Here is a 16622-nt window from a genome sequence, read left to right as displayed (position 1 = left end):
TTACATTCTGGAGTTGTCCGTTGGTGCCATTTTACTTAAAGTGAACCTTCTATTTAAGTGCTGATGAGGTCATTCAAATGAAGGTTTAAAGGATAAAAATAAATAAAGTCTCAACACGTTTCTAAATGTAACCAAACTGACAGACGGGGCAAGAAAAACAGGCTGAGCACAGTACTAAGGAGTAGAAGAGATGAAGCGACGGTGGGCCATAAAAACGGAGGGAAGCCAGCTCCAGTCTCCACAGGCTAAGTCAGCTGCTCAGGCCCAGGATTCAAACTGCCAGTGAGCTTCAGAAGAGCTCAGTTCTGTTTCAATGTCTGACCGAACCGTAACGCGACACTATAGACTAAAGCATGTGACTGCAGAGATAGCAGACCACAATCAGGATGAATGAGCAACCTGACAAATAAATAAAATACAACCTCACTGTACCGGTACTATAGGAATTCTGAAAGGGAAACAGTGGTTGAGTCTTTCCTGTACACCACACTATGTACCGTTATGGGTTTACGCACGTGTCCCATTCCTGTGCCAAATACCCAGGGGGCAGTCAAATGGTTGGCCGCTTCTGGGTTTTGTGTTTGTTTTGGTTTTTTTTACTCTTTTCCACAGGCTCTTACTGATGCTAGTGGTAAGAGCCCAAAAGCTAAAACCACAAATGGATTCCAGTGAACTCTCCTGAGGGTGAGATGTCTGAGGAGCAACTCCAAACACTCTGTCTGATCTACGCCCCCTCAAGAACAGCAAGATCTAAGACTGCTTCAAACTGGAGAAAGGGAACTGGAGGAAAATCTCTCCAACATACTCGACACACACAGAGTCAAGGCCATTAGATACTCTTTGGAAATGCTTTGATGTCAAGGGCTAAAACGCGTTAGCTCTGCATGAAGCTACACCTTTAAAGCTGAACACAATTCATTTAGTACGTTCACCATGAGTTGGGTTTTGGTACAGAGGGTGAGGAAGAGATGAGGAGGTTCATCAGTAGTGTAGAGTGGTGATAGTGCAACCAGCGTCACGCTGGTCCCCACCACAGGCACAGCAGCTAGCAAGAAAAACGACTTTGGTTCAAGCTTTACACCACGGCTGAATTACACTGGTAGGATGAAAACAGGGGACTGCCCGAATAAAGCTTCTAACAATGGTCCCTACCTGCGTCGACATCGAATACGTCAGTCTACTGAGGATGGAAACATAGTCCGCCATCTGAGAACTACAAAGGAGGAAGCACAGAAAACGAGCCCGTAAGGCAATAAAACACATGAGTGCTGCTTCCGTCCATTTTCGAATATATTAACTTTATGAGGGAGAGGGCGCGGAAGAGCGACTCCTGCGACCCCCTGCTCCTACTCACTCGCAAACACATCTGACCTATGACCTGGAGGGGGATACGCTGCGCTTTGCGCTGCAGCATGTGGCCCTGACCGCATCCACCCGCTTCACACTCCACCCTCCCCATCGTTTTGGGTTATTTGGTTAGCTGCAATGACAAGACCAAGCAGAGCAGGGGAAACAGATCTCCAATAAAATAAAAAGTACTTTTGTCTTTGGAAATGATCTTCAAAATATTGCATTATAATATTTCCTGTGGTCTACCAAGAGCATATGCTCATAAATATTTTAGACTTAACGCTACGCTACACTGGTAATATACAGCAACAGGTTCTAACAAATATTTTTGGTATATCTTGAAAGCAAGGTCAGCCAAAGACCTCAAAAAAAAAAAAAAAAAAAAAAAAAAAAAAATTTACATCTTACTCAAAGCATCAGTGACAGATTTTTTTCCCCTAAAGACCCGGCAGACTGCAGATTTCAAATCCAGTTTTTTTCTCTCTCTTTTTCTTTTTTGGTACAGGTACTGTGCACAAGTAGAAAAACAAACCCTTAAAAAATTCCGACAGAAGACAACCAAGCCATCCTGCTCCAGGCTGGGTTGCCTTCCGCCTCTCACAACGTTAAGGTGGACCACCACGTGTCTGGCGGCACCGCCCCATACGTCCTAAACCAACTTAGCCGTGAGCAAAAAGCCCACCCCATGTTATTAAGACCTTAAGAGGCTGACGGACCAATACAAGCCACAGTCTAGACGACGCCGGCCACGCTGCCGAGTGCTGCCAGGAGCCGTCACTGCTCCAAGGTCTACGCTGCCCGACAACGGTAGCCTGAACTCTACCGTCGGCCTCTCAGAAAGCCTCATTTGTAATGGACCGCTCATGCAATCCTTTAAAGCTATTAGTATTATGTAGGTGAGCCCAAATGTAGGTCCACACGCCACACCCAAACTAGGGTACGCTTCTTTTTTTGTTAAATCAGTGTTTCCAGACAGATCAGTCAAACGATTCCTTAAAGTAATGAAACCGTATCGCAGCCACATAGTACTTCGTTAAAGCCTTGTAACCATACGTGAGAAGGAGATAATGCTGAATTAGATACAAGAAACCAGAGGAAGCTAAAGAAAACCTATAGAAAGATTCGATGATTTGAGAAGGACGTCCCGGAGGCCTGCAGTGCAGCACCTCCAGGAGAAACATTTCAAATCGGGGTGTCAAAAACCTTCCTCAGAAGTGGCGATGATGATAACAATGAAGGCTATTAATGTTATCAGTAAGGAGTGATGATTTGATAGTTTAAAAGTAAACAATAAAAGGTATGCATTTTTGGTTAGGAGTGTTTCAGGAGCAAGAAGAGTGATGAGTGATGAGTGGGGGGGGGAGAAGCAAAATAAAAAAAACAGTGAAGTGAGGTGAGCATTACCGCATGAGCAAGCGCAAAGTCTAGAGACAGTTCTTCTTCAGCTACCTTAATGCTAAGCTCTCTAGTATTGCCAACATTCATGAAGGTAGTTGCCGAGAATCCAAAGCAGGCAACAAGGTCCAAAATGCACATAACCTGAAATGAAATGTACGGCGGAAGTACAAAACAGGGACCGAAAAACGGAACGCCAAAATAACAACAGTACGAGAACCTCTTTTCAGTGAGGCCATATTTGGTGGCAGCAAAAAGGTTTAAAATAATGATTTGACGAGAAGGAGAAGAAAAAAAGAGGATGGAAAAGGAGAAGAGTGGGCGGTGCCTTCACTGGGCCTTGGAGGCGGTGGCAACTGTGGAGGCAGGCATGGTTGCCGTGGTTACGGCGTCGCTGCGGTGGCTTTCGGCTGCGACGTGCAGGTTGAGGGCCCCGGCGGCCCCCGCTGCCGCCGCCCCGGCCGACACCAGGCTGACCGGGTTGCTCGTAAGCAGCGACAGGTTCTGTGGGTTCAGGAAGAGCGGTGCCGTCACCAGGTTGGGCGTGCTGCCGGCACTGGTGTTGGCGAACAGCAGGTTGCCACCCCCATCCAGGGAGGTGATGGGTAGAGTCCCGCTAGATGCCAGAGCTATGGAGCAGGAGGATTAAAACTGTGACTTCACTAACTACACCAAGTATGTTACACACATGATCTATCAAAAGTGTTAAAAACATATTAAAAACATGCTCTCTGCGGCTCAATACAGAACCGGGCCTCGTTTTCTCATACGTTTACAGAGATATAGAGAAGATAGGTGTACTTGCCACTCCACACACCTTGGATAGTGGCCAAGGTGCTGTTGCTCATCAGTGCTGGACTTAGTGCACTGCCCAGACCTCCAGGAGCCAGACTCAGCAAAGCCCCACTAAAGCAGCACACACGCGCGCAGACACACACACACACACAAAAAAAAGACATTATCAGTCATACTGCAATGGCCACTTAGTAAGAGGACAATCACAGTACATACTTGAATATTAAAAAACCAAGTTCCTCTTCTCTAGTGTAAATTCTTTCTAACTGCAACACCGTGACAGGTTTATAAGTTGAAGTAATGGCAAGAGCAGTCACTCACAGAGAAACCTGAACGCACACACAAGCACACAGGCCAACAGACCCCCCCCCCCACTCACCCTGGAGTAAACTGCGAGGAGGCCATGAGGCCTGGGTTGAGGCCGGCCGCCGCTGCCATGGCAGCCAAACTGGCGCTGGTGGGCAGCTGGGCGGCGCTCTGCAGGGCGGCCGACAGCCCCGGCGCGGCTACCATCACCTGGCCCGCGGCCAGCGTGCTGGCCAGGGATGAGGGCGTCTGGCTCAGGGTGGCCACCGGCTCCTGAGCCGCCGCCGCCGACTCTGCGGCGGAGGTCTGAGGCACGCCGGGGGGAGGGCTGAGCGAGGGCGAGGAGGACGCCGCGGTGACGGCTGCTGCCACCGTGGAGATGACGGACGCCGCGTTGCTGGTGGGTGAGCCGGCGGTCCTGCCTGGAAGAAAGGGCAGTGCGGTGGGGGTGCGGTCGCCACAACGCTGAACATGATGCGCCGCCGAGTGCCGCGGTGGCTTACCAGTGAGGGCAGTGCTGGAGACACTCGTGCTGGTGAGAGGAATAGCGGGGTTTACCGTCAGGGTGGTCGGGGTGCTACTCGTCACGAGGCTGGCCGTGGTGGGCGCCTAGGAACACGAAGGCAAAAGGAGACGCACAGAACCTCACTTACCACTTGCAAAACTTTCCCAACTCACGCCATCAAGGACGGTATTGTAATGCGCTGGGTTTATGACTTTATGGATAGCCATCCGTATCCAACGTTTGCGAACTTTAAACACAGATTCATTCATTCTGACAGCAGAAATGAGGCCAGTGTTCAAATGTGGTTTGGCGAAACTGTGGAGTGTAGAGTGGATCTCCAGCGCACCAGGGGCGTGGACGGGGAGAAGATTGCTTTGATGGGGGTGCTGGCGGCACTTCCGCTGCTGGGGGGGTTGATCCTCTTCTCCTTCTGCCGGCGGTTGCAGAACCACACGCGGATCACCTCCTTCTCCATGTTCAGCTGGTCGGCGATCATGGTGATCTCCTCAGAGGTAGGTTTTTGGTTCTGCTTGAAGAGGACAAAAGACACCAGATGCCCTTTCAGTATGAGGAAGCCACACAGCTTCCCGTACCTTAGGGGGCAGGCTTATGGGTCCGGCCCACCAGTTTAAAGAAGAAACCCTAACTCCTGAACATGCCCAAAGACGACGAAGATGCCGTCACACCATCAGGTAAGGTTGGTTCTGGTGCCGGACCGGTTCAGATAGGACATATCACTCACCTCCAGAAAGCTCTTTTCTAAGGCCACTCTGATGTTGGTCTCGATGCTGGTCCGTTTCTTGCGGCGCCGGTTCAGGCCTTCCATGCCCAGCCCAGGGGAGCCCAGCGAGCTGGGGCTGGACAGGGCCTGGTCCGACGTCTGGTTCTCTGCACACACAGCGCGCACAAACACACACACGCAGACCGATATAAGCACCTTGTGCTACCCTTTCAACACCTGCAGCTCCACTCTCAGTGATCAAACGCATTCTTGATTGCGAAGGAATGGTTAAGCGGCTTTGATCTTTCTGCTTTTAAAACAGTGGACGGGAGAGGCCCAATACAGCTCAGCAGAGAGGGATGTGTCGTCATTTGACACTGGTGGCATCACTCAAATTCTTAGAGGCTACCACAATACACACCTTTTAAAAAAAAGGTTTTAAAAAAAATAAGCTCAGAATAAAAACCTACGTTCCTTTGGGAATGGTGAGGTTGGCTCAGAGAGGAGTTAGCCTCGGCAAAATCCCTTACCTCAAACTGCTACAACAGGACTCCGTTCCATATCCTACCCAACATTGCTGGTGAGATATGAGGTGGCAGTGGGGGTAGAATCCAGCTTAGAGACATACCTGCATCATTGAGCCATTTCTCCAGAAGAGGCTTCAGTTTGCACATGTTTTTGAAGCTCAGGTTTAGAGCCTCAAAGCGGGAGATGGTGGTCTGGCTGAAGTCATTTCCGTAAAGCTTTCCCATAGCGAGGCCGACATCCCCCTTGCGCACAAGGGAGAAGCTGCATTAGAACGGTGGCTGGGGTCAAGGTGTGACGCAAACTCCAGTGCCGAAGAGTAAAATATTGGTGACATGTTCAGGCAACACCTGGACAAAGGTTTCAGGGACCAGACGGATTCCAGCAGATACAGAGTGCCCCACGGGGAGCTCAATATGCACGTGTGCGTGTGTTCCTACCTGAGTGAAGCCCAGTTTGATCCTTCTCTGTTTGAAGGTCTTAGCAAACTGCTCAAGCTCCTCCAAGTCACTGGGCTCCTCCAGGCTCGGGGTGTCCATGCGCTTTGGTGTCGTCTGGCTGTGGGGGAGGGGCTGGACGGGGGTAGCTGCTATCGTGCGCGTGGGTGTCGCGGGCTACACGTCAACAGGCGGAGCCACAAAAGCCAAAGAATGGAAGCGTTTACTGCCACTCTGTTCTCGTTTTCTTATTATTCATAAAGTCTTGGGAGCACGCTATGCTATAGGCGGGTCTTAACTACGGGGCACGAGGAGCCGCTACCTGAGGGTTCGAAGAAGTTTTATTTTCTGACCTGTGTGGCGAGAGTGATGCTTGGCTGAGTCTGCAGGAGGTTGGCTTGGCTTTGAGGTAGTTGAGTTAGAAGATTCTGGGCTTGCAAGAGGCCTGTTGGGGGGTGGGGGGGGGAGGCCAGAGGTTTTAAAAAAAAGCCAGAAAAAGACAGAAAGGAAATGAATGAGGCATGTGAGAAACTGATGGCAGACAACCACACGTGAGGAGAGAGAGCGGGAGAGTGAGCGAGTGCATGGGGCAGGCGTTACACACGAGGAGGCGGGGCAGGGGGTGGGGGCAGTGTGAGTGAGCGGGGTTTGGCGGGGGCAGCTACGCACTCTGCTGGCCCTGCGGCGTCTGCGAGATGATGAACTGCGCCGGCTGCAGTTGTGCAGCGATGGGGTGACCAGGCTGCACTAGCACAAACTGCTGCAGGTTGAGGTTCTGCTGCTGCTGGAGCTGCTGCAACTGCTGCAAGACACACACACACACACACACACACACACACACACATACACACATACACACATACACACATACACACATACACACATACACACATACACACATACACACATACACACACACACACACACACACACACACACACACACACACACACACACACACACACACACATACACACACACACACACACACACACACACACACACACACACACACACATACACGCATACACACAGAGAGGGAAAGGCTTCACTCTTAATGCACTCATTCACTGACTGCCCTCTACAGCAAAAACGGCCATGAGCTACTCCATCTGGGGCACTTTAATTCCATTTACAATCACAGTTACGGCACAGATATACATTTAGGGCAAACAGCCCATGGCCCGGGCCAGTGAGTGCGGGTGCTGTGGGGCTCTCACAGGCGTGATCTGGATGGGCTGAGAGAGGGGGATCTGTGTGATGGGCGTGGCAGCGGAGGCTGAGATGCTGGCTCCCGTGGTGCTGCTCTGCTGGCTGGCTGAGTGCTGCTGCACGGCGGCGGCCAGGAGCTGAGCCTGAGCCTGCTGTAGCAGCAGCTGCTGCTGCGCTGGAGTCAAAGTCAGCTGCAGCCCACGAGGGGGAGAGAGAGAGAGAGAGAGAGAGAGAGAGAGAGAGAGAGAGAGAGAGAGAGAAACGGAATTAGAGGGAGGGAGAGAGAAGGCAAGAGAGAAAGAGAGGGAGTAAGAGAGAGAAGGACGGCAAGGGACGGAGAGGAAGAGGAACATAGAGAGAGGTGGAGGGAGAAATTTCTGGTGAAATCTCTTACGATCAAACGTAGTGACGTTTCTCTATTAAACTACTGCACATATAACACACAAGATCAAATAAATACAAAATCAACATATGGGTGAAGCCCCCAGCACATGACACTTTGGCATAGAGTATGACATGCCAGACTCCACACAACAGCATGCACGGCCATTACTGTCTCCAACCTGTGTGAAGTATCTCACCAATGTCCCAAAACATCTGGAAATGTGCTACAGCAACCATCCTGGTGAGCCTTTATGGAGGACAGACCAGGTGGGTCGACACAGAATGGATGCTTGACCACTGCACTGGTGAACACATGCAGCAAGCCCATCATTCCACACAATGTTTCATGTGCATCCCTTGTACCTAAAGGGTCCCAATACAGGTCCTGTTGGTACTGCTGACTGGTAGTTGTCACGGCCAGGCTGAGTATCACGCGCTGCGTCGTCAGAACTGAAGCACAATTGAATTGTGCCGTCCTGGATGCGTTTCTGCCCAAATGAATGTGCTAAAGTACAATACCGATTTGTCGTCGAACAAATTGTTTGATGCACAGAAATGGCACCCGTTACATCACAGGGGAGGGAATGGCTTTGATGAGAAGGGGACACGACGGGAGATGCACAGCCCCCTCTCGGCCGGCAGCGTGCCACTTACTCTGGCTATCTGCCCCCCGGCCAACATGAGCCGAGTCAGCAGCAGCGCACCTTGCTGGCTGGAGGCTGGGAGCTCAGCCGTAATCTCTGACTTACACTAAGGACACAACACAGAGCGAGGTCAGGGCCTGGGGGTCCAAGCGGAGGCTGCCAAACACGGTGGGCGCGGGAGGCTTGGCCGCCCCTCACCACGGCAGCACACGGGCAGAAATGCTCAGAAGTCTGCAAGGTTTCAACACCAAGGTCACTCCTGTGTGTTGGTTAGCAAAAAACCCAAACCTCTCGCCTTTGCAAGACAGCATGAAAAAGATGCATCACAGCTACAGAGTAAAGAAAAATCTTTTTTGCAGAAAATGGAGCAATCCAAAGACTAAAGGTCTAAACACTGCTCTAATATGAGGAGAGACATGAGAAAAGAAACTGTACGATAGAGAATGAGAAAGAAAGAGACAAAGACATACAGAGAGAGAGAGAGAGAGAGAGAGAGAACACCAAATGCTTCAGAACAGTTTGCCTTAATGGCCCTGGTGATAAAAATACACTGCAGCCCTCTGAGACTTGAAGTGAAAGGGAGGTGGGTTATGTTAATTAAAGAAACGGTTATGCAGTGCATGCAAATTCTGCATAGATTTGCATATTCTCCACCATCTGTTTCCGAGCAACTGCAGAGCAGCTAATTAGCATATGGGTACAATTAATTTCCCTTGTAAAAAAGACACAGAAACATTGCTTTTTTTCCCCAACCAGCACATCTGTGTGGCTCCAGTGCATGTATACACTTTCATCAAATCCAACATACTGCACTCCAACACACACAGCCAAGCATCTTATTGTGTTCCAGCTTACTACCAAACTACAAAACATCAAAATCGTATTAAACGTGCGAGCAGAGGGCGTCTAGCAATCATTCACTGGTATGATAATAACAGTGGGTCAGAGAGCAGCTTAGCTGCCCAGACAGGATGCATCATGTCAGCAGAGAATAACGACCCTGGGGACATCTCCACATTCCTATGGGTCTTTATGCCTGTGGTGTGTGTGTGCGTGTCCTAAATGCCTCTTTAGTTCATTTTCATGAACTTCAAAGTTGCTGTGGGTGGATGGGTGGGTGGGTGTGTATATGAAAGGACAAAAGCAATATAAAGTGAAAGCAAAGAAGGAACACAGAGAGAGAGAGAGACAGAGAGAGAGAGCGCAGGTGTACCTGTTGGAGCAGGGCTTGTGCTTGTGCGTTGGTGATAGCATTCGTTTGCACCGTCTGCCTCTGAAAGTCCAGTCCGTTTGTTTGGGCACCTGGAGAGAAAGAAGCAGGCAGTTGCTACATAGATCACAGCTTAAAAAACCCTTTCAACAGATATTGCACTCCTTGTGACCACTCTGAATCTAAAGGCTCAATGGCACATTCAAACTGTAAACATCAGAACGGGCGCATCAGAACTTGGCGATATTCGCTGGTGTTAAAAATGCAGGCAGAGACAGCCACCAACAACACTGAATGCATTTCCAGAGGAACAATCCTTTTCACTGAAAGCGCTGCAAGCTACTCTGGTTTCATAAACCATCAGGTGAACAGTTAGCCAAGCCAGGCCACTCACCTGTGTTTCCATTCGCACTCTCCATTGCACATTTACTCGTTTCTGACGGATTACTCATTCTGGAATCTGGAAGGAAGAGATGCGAGCTTTAACAGGACCTCCCCGTGTACCATCGGCACGCCAGCAGAACACGGTGCCCCGTTAGTTAGACTAGCAAAGCATCCGCAACACTCAACAGGAATCATGCATCATCATATGTCCATGATCACATATGCATAAGGACACGCACCGCTCCTCCACGTGCACTGTAGAATGTTCAGCATCCTCCTACGTTTAGCAGTAGGTCTACACAAATACCGCAATCACAGTGTAAAACATCCGTTCGGAGTGGTGGAATGGTTTAACGGTCATGCCCTCCCTGCACTGTGACTGGTCAAACCGCAAACAGGGCTCTCTCTCAAAGTCCCACTCACCAGCCACAGATGGACCTGCTCTCAGCAGCACGGTCTCCATATGCGTCCACAGCCCTCACGCACTCTCTCTCCTCACCACACGAGTCGCGCCAAAACTCTCCGAATGGCCTTGGCTCCCGTTTGAGATGCTAAAACAGCAGACCGGTGGAACGCAGGACGACAGGAAAACGCCGACAGACAAGCAGAGGCTACAGTGTGGTGTTCGGCATAACACGCACGCACTCTACACAGGGGCCTGTGGAGAAGACCGCGTTGGCTCCCCCGATCGCTCTTTTTCTCTCCCTTTCCTTCTCACTCTCTCTCTCACTTACTGCCATGATCGTCACGACAACTCGAGTGTGAAACACTTTGCTTTTTTTTTTTTTTTACCCCCTCTTCCCCCGGAATGGAACAGAAACAAAGAGTGCAGCTGGCAGCACCCATAATGAAGTGTAATCAGTATTCAGCTGATTAAAGTCGTATGCAAATCCTCCTCTGCCTCGTTAGCAGAGCAACACTTTGAAGTCCTGCAAGCAATTCATTTCACACAGCACTCTGAAAGCTTTCTGCATAATTTACATTTTTTTCATAAATATTTATCATCTCATTAGCATATTAATTGGATGGCTTTAGAGGGAAAAGAAGGGGAGAGAAATAACCTCAACAGCTCAGCACAACAGCACAGTGGAACCCACACAGGCCCAATTACCAGCAGAGAGATAGCATTATAATTAGTAGGACAGGTAAACAAGGTGCTCATACCTGTAAGCATCCAAAAGCAAAGGGCTAAATTTGGAAATAAATTTATTTTATATTTTATATTAGATTTTATATTAAATTTATATTATTAATGGATCTGTACATTCTGTACATTGTGTACATACATATATACACAACCATATACATTGTACATTGTGTATATAACCATAATATACATATATTGTACATACAATGTTAATATATTTTTGTACATATATAGAATATATATTTCTCTATGCACCCCTGTTTTCTTTTCCCTCAGTTTGGACAGAGCACTCTCAACCATTTCACTGCGAGTTATACTGTGTATGACTATGTATGTGACAAATAAACCAAACTTGAACTAGAACTTGACCTATTAGGATACATACAGCATATACAGACATTTTTGGACTGTGCTGGTCATACAAGACTGGAAAATGAACTGACATTCTCTTGCATCATGATCCCACCCCGCGGCTTCGACATGCCAGTGATCGAATCCAGTCAATTTTGTAAGCATAATTCCATCGTGGGACACGCAATATGATTAGCATATCCAGATTAACTTCAGATCCCATTAACTGTTCTTTTTAAAAAGCTAATTCATTCTTGCAAATTACTTTGCCAGCAGAGTGTCAGAGGAAGTGTATGATTATTCATGGACCTTATAAGGCAAATTACTGAAGCTTTAAGAAAAGTGAAAGACAGGTGAAACGGAGTACCCTGACACGCACAAAAAAAAAACCCAGACCTATTCAATTTTCCACTCTAAAAGGTACAAAGACTTTTTGTTGAATCTGACTTGTACATATAACATTAAGGAAAATGCTGGAGAGGATAGAACAGGCAACAAGATGCACCCAACACCTTAGTTGGCTGGCTTCAGAGTAAATGTGAGTAACTTTACCAAAGCCATCTTGAAAAACAACACTGAAACAAGCAGAAAATAACTTAGCTGACATGCTTTCACAAGCTGTCACTGTAATGATATTATGCAAATATCTTAGTTCGGAGAATTTTAAACATGGAATTTTAAATATGAACTAATTAGTGGCATTTTATTGAAAGGAGGACTGAATGCCATGAAGAAGATAAACAGTGTTGAGACTTTCAGTATGAGTAACCATGGACACAGAATATTAATCACATGCAAATTTTACATTTGAATTAGATTATGAAGGACACTTGCATAAAAAGGTAGAGTAGGCACAGCCATCAAGGCCATTTAAACCTAATATACATAAAACAATTAATACTTCTGAGATTTAAAATTTCATAGACTGGCTTGTAAGAATAGTACAGACCAGTGTCAGTCAGTAAACAATCTTGTTTTGCACATTTTAACAAGTTAATCCTAAACCTAAAAATGAACACATCTTTGGATTTACTAAAACTATAAATAACACTTAAAACCTGTCAAACCATTTTAGATTATATTGGATAGTTGAAAAAGATTTCTTCTTAAATATGGAAGCTCTTTCATTTGCATGATAAATTAGATGTAGGATAGATGATGTGGGGAGCAAAGGTTTCTCCAAGTTGCATTACAAAAAAGGAAAACAGAATGACTGTTTAATTAATATCTCAAGGGTCAACAATCAGTGCCAGATTAAACCCTGGGGAGGCCACTAGGCAGTCAAAATATCTGGGAAATTATCACAAAGTAATGTTTTTATGTTTTACCAACCAACAGTTTTTAATACACCAATTATACTAGAGTCTTTAATGTAAGGTTTTGGCTTCTTTGAGTTGGTTCATTTTTTCTCTGTTTTAGAAAAAAATTCAGAAAGCTTGAATGCACTTCTCTTTCAAGATTAAATCAATATTAGTCTGATTTATTGGCACAGGGCCCCTAAAGGTGCGGGGCCCATAGGCCACTTTGACTATTTGGTTAATCCGGGACTGCCAACAATGTAGAATTTAAATCAAAGGTACTCGCTGTAAATTATATGATGTTTATAGCCTGGTGTATGTCAATAGACCAACAAGAATAAGTGGACCATCAAGAGGAAACGTATGAGGAAACTGTTTCCATGAAAACATTTTAAAATTACAATCAAGATCACGTGAAATGTTTTCATCGTTCAAATATTACTTTATAGCCGGTTGAGATCAAAGCTGTATAGGTTCTGAAGCCTTTGTCTCCAAAGAAAATGCTAATACAAACATTTTGCTGTTTTAAAATGTAATTCTTTCTCTATGTCGCTGTTAATTTTAGCCCAACAAGCTTCCACGCTGCGTTCAACGTTATAGAGCAATGTAGAGGCTGACGCTTGCTAAGAAAGAAAGCAAGAAGCCGCTGTCGTACAAACAGCGATAAGTTATTAACACAGCAAACAGACGTGTTGCGACATGCAGCGGTTCCCACAGACAAGCCTTGGGACGGCAAACAGAACAGCGCCTGCAAATAGCGTCTCCTTCACGCGTTACCTGTGAACCGTAGGCTCGGGGTTTTTTCTCCTGTTTCACGACACCTCCCATAATTAGACTTTCTAATGAGACGCAAGGCTAATAAGCCTCATTCTTTAATCGCTAACAAACGCCTCCCCTCAAGGCGGGAGCGCTCGGTTTGAACGGAGCTAAAGCTCAAGCGACTTCTGTGCTGCTGGGGGGTGGTGGGCGCGTTGGCGTGCGCGCCGGGCGAGGACATTTCAACTTTTCACCGAACACGCTGTAAATTACCGCAACCAAACACGACACTTCATGTAAATACGAAAATCCGCGCAGGGGTCACCCGTAATTTGTCGACTGGAAACAACCTAATGCCTCAGTGATCGTTTTGACAGACAGCATCAAAAGTGGAGCTGCGTATATCCCCTCGATAGACAGATCTAATTAAACCCATTCAACCGCTAGCTGGCCTGCTAAATATGCAGCAGCCTTACAGCTGCCCGGGTACTCCTGACAACACGGGTAAGCTATTTAATAAGTGAGGAATTTTGCCTGTAAGAAGCCTAAATAATTGTTGCTGAGAATAAACAGCACTAGTTACGTTATGTTCGGCATGATGGCTGCACAGGACCTTTTATGTGACTATTACCCAGGCCTACTGTAAAACGCACTGTAGCTGTAACAAAAAAGCATAATAATAAACCAAAGAACAGCGTACACTATGAGAAGTGTTTCGACGTCTCATCTGGCTCAGTGATGATGATGATGATGATGATGATTATTATTATTATTATTATTATTATACAGGCCACATGTGTTATAAACTGCTAATGCATTATAAACCGGGCTGGTGGAATATGCTGAACGCCACATTCAGGCGGCCCCGCACCAAGAACACAATACCCGCCTGCGACAGGCACAAAGGCAGGCGGACGGACGCAAAATCAGAGTCCTGGGCACAAACCAGGACACGGAACCGCAGTCGGTGGAGTTACTCGGGCTCTGAAACGCTGGCGTCCAAACATGCGCCCTCGCCGGCCGGCCACGGGGAGATGAATATGCAAACCTTTGTGCTGTGGCACAATACCAAACACAAAGCCGCTGCATTAGCATTAGCCGCGTAGCTACTTATAACAGTGAAACTCCGCCAGCTCTGGCTGTGGGCCCGAGTGATGTCGCCGATTACTAATAAAATATGCTAAATGGCATTTGCTGGGACTCAGTATGAATATGTAAGCGCTTCTCTAATCACACAAAGGGGACATTTTGCCTTTAATTCGCCGTCGTTCTGCGATGCCAGTTTCACCCTCAGACAGACGGACCGAATTATTGCCCGATATTGCTACGTGAATCGAGAAACGGCGGGTTTATTACAACGCCGAGCCCTGCATGTTTTGTTTACGCTCTTCCCTTCATGCTCGTCCGAGTTGAGAGAAAGAGCGTTTGAATATGAATATGAATATGTAAAATGCAGTAATGATTACCTGGTCCTGAACTCTCATCTTGACTCGCTGCTCCTCCGTCCGCCATTTTGAATATTTAAGGCGAAATCCCAACCCAACAAAAACACAATACAGCAGCGCCTCACTGAACGAGAGGAGTCTGCTCACACCAAGGACTTCTGCTGGTCATCGTGCTAAACTTCAAAAAATACCCAGTTCCACGTCTAAGAACATGACTGATTAAATATACAGCTTTCATCTACAAGTTAAAACATTTTTCTTAGCTATTCATTTCGTTGGCTAAAGGTGGGGAGACTCACAACAAGCAGGCTACTAAGACCTAATAACCTATGCTGAAGTAACCTTCCTGTTATTCTAAAGGCGATATTTTCATGTGTATTGTGTTGTAGAGCTTGTCCGCTTGACTGCAGACATAATGGATTTCTCAGGCAAACAAATTAAAATGCTATTTAGCTACCGAGTCATGAAAAGAAACTACGATAATCTTATTAAATTGTGACTTTATGGTGCCCAACTCTGAATAGTGGTTGGATTCTGAACATTATTTTTCCAAGATAGAAATAGCAGAATTTCTATATGCCTAAAAGGATCTCCAGTATTTAATAATTATCAGATTGCAGGGATGTTAGCTGTTTCATCATTGTTGATTATTGTTTTTGTTGTTGCAGTTGATTTTTTAAATTTATTTTACACATTTTAATATTCATTTCTTTCTGTGTATTTCACAGCAAGCCAATGACCTCTTAAATGGTTTCCAATGATTCAGATAGTCATTGCAAGTCTCACGATTCGTTATATCCTAGAGACACTGGGCTCTGTTGTCTCAGCCAAGGAGACACCTTCCAACTTTTAGCCACTGGGAACTTTTTTAATGACTGTGGACTTTAAGAAACTGTGGTATTAAACATTAGTTCATTATTATATAGCGTTTCATTACTGTTTTTGTTTGTTGGTTGGTCAGGTTATTTATTTTTGATTTACATTGCTATTGTTTGTATTTTTTTGTGTGTGTGTACCGATTATCTATTAATGAGGCACATGTTTACTTACTGGAACATCAAGGTGAAGTATCATAGATACTAATCGCCCTTAGAGTAGTTTAGTTTTATTGTTGTTTTTGATATTAAATTTATCTAACAGCTAGCCGTTGTGTTTGAATCGAGACACCGTGGACATGGTGACTATATCAGTATTCACTTCCAAGAGATATCTTAGAATTCAACTTCAGAATATACAAATAATAACCGAGTAATTCTGAGCCTTGTTTCTTTGGATTAAGCACGTCTATAGATCACAGGGTTCCTAAATCACCGTCTCTGTCTACACAGCCCAAAAAATCCAGATCTGTTCCTAACAGTCTAACAAACGTCACCACGCACTTACTAATTAATGACATCAATATTATATTGCCACCTGCTGGTAAGAAACGGAAGTGTACTCAGATGAACTCATGCGACAAATGAATCACGGAAAATGGTTATTCCTGACGATCTGAGTATTGTGTAGTTTGCATGGGAACATTGCAGGTAATGCAATATGCCTACATAACCCATTCATTCAATATCCTGTTACCGGGGATTCCAAGCATTTACTTTCTAGTCTGTTGTTTTGGTTGTTCCCTGTACTTGTGCTTTTTTATACTTGATGGTTTAGGATCCATGAACTGAGAATTGAATATTTAGCATGTATTTAGTCTGATAGTGGATTATATATGCTTTGAATATCCGAGTGATTATCACGTTTCCTTGTGTGCTTTT

At 46.2% G+C, this 16622-nt stretch overlaps 1 protein-coding gene across 11 annotated transcripts in view; it reads right to left on the bottom strand.

Annotated features, from left to right (window-relative positions):
* Window positions 1-15134, bottom strand: part of pou2f1b (POU class 2 homeobox 1b) — a 15613-nt gene extending 479 nt beyond the window's left edge. The window contains exons 1-15 of one of the 11 annotated variants that reach the window (XR_014125331.1): window positions 14887-15129; window positions 9879-9944; window positions 9488-9576; window positions 7255-7437; window positions 6704-6836; window positions 6388-6479; window positions 6038-6211; window positions 5702-5842; window positions 5094-5249; window positions 4698-4880; window positions 4350-4455; window positions 3920-4268; window positions 3551-3651; window positions 1355-3374; window positions 1-1213 (exon numbers count right to left, since the gene is read on the bottom strand). The exon at window positions 1-1213 is cut by the window's left edge and continues 479 nt beyond it. Coding sequence is in view for 10 of the 11 variants with exons in the window: in XM_081720824.1 (XP_081576950.1) it covers window positions 3076-3374; window positions 3551-3651; window positions 3920-4268; window positions 4350-4455; window positions 4698-4880; window positions 5094-5249; window positions 5702-5842; window positions 6038-6211; window positions 6388-6479; window positions 6704-6836; window positions 7255-7437; window positions 9488-9576; window positions 9879-9944; window positions 14887-14932 (2118 nt within the window). In the remaining variant the exon portion in view is untranslated. Of the gene's footprint in view, window positions 3375-3550; window positions 3652-3919; window positions 4269-4349; window positions 4456-4697; window positions 4881-5093; window positions 5250-5700; window positions 5843-6037; window positions 6212-6387; window positions 6480-6703; window positions 6837-7254; window positions 7438-9487; window positions 9577-9878; window positions 9945-10291; window positions 10568-14886 lie in introns of those variants that run through there. The other 10 variants (XM_035523003.2, XM_081720830.1, XM_081720825.1 and 7 more) reach the window with 10 other exon arrangements.
* Window positions 15135-16622: the final 1488 nt, after the last annotated feature.

This window comes from Electrophorus electricus, chromosome 9 (assembly GCF_041902795.1).
Source record: "Electrophorus electricus isolate QZ-2024a chromosome 9, ASM4190279v1, whole genome shotgun sequence".
NCBI lineage: Eukaryota > Metazoa > Chordata > Actinopteri > Gymnotiformes > Gymnotidae > Electrophorus > Electrophorus electricus.
The sequence above is the reverse complement of the archived record's forward strand: the minus strand, read 5'-3'. Positions and strand labels throughout refer to the sequence as shown.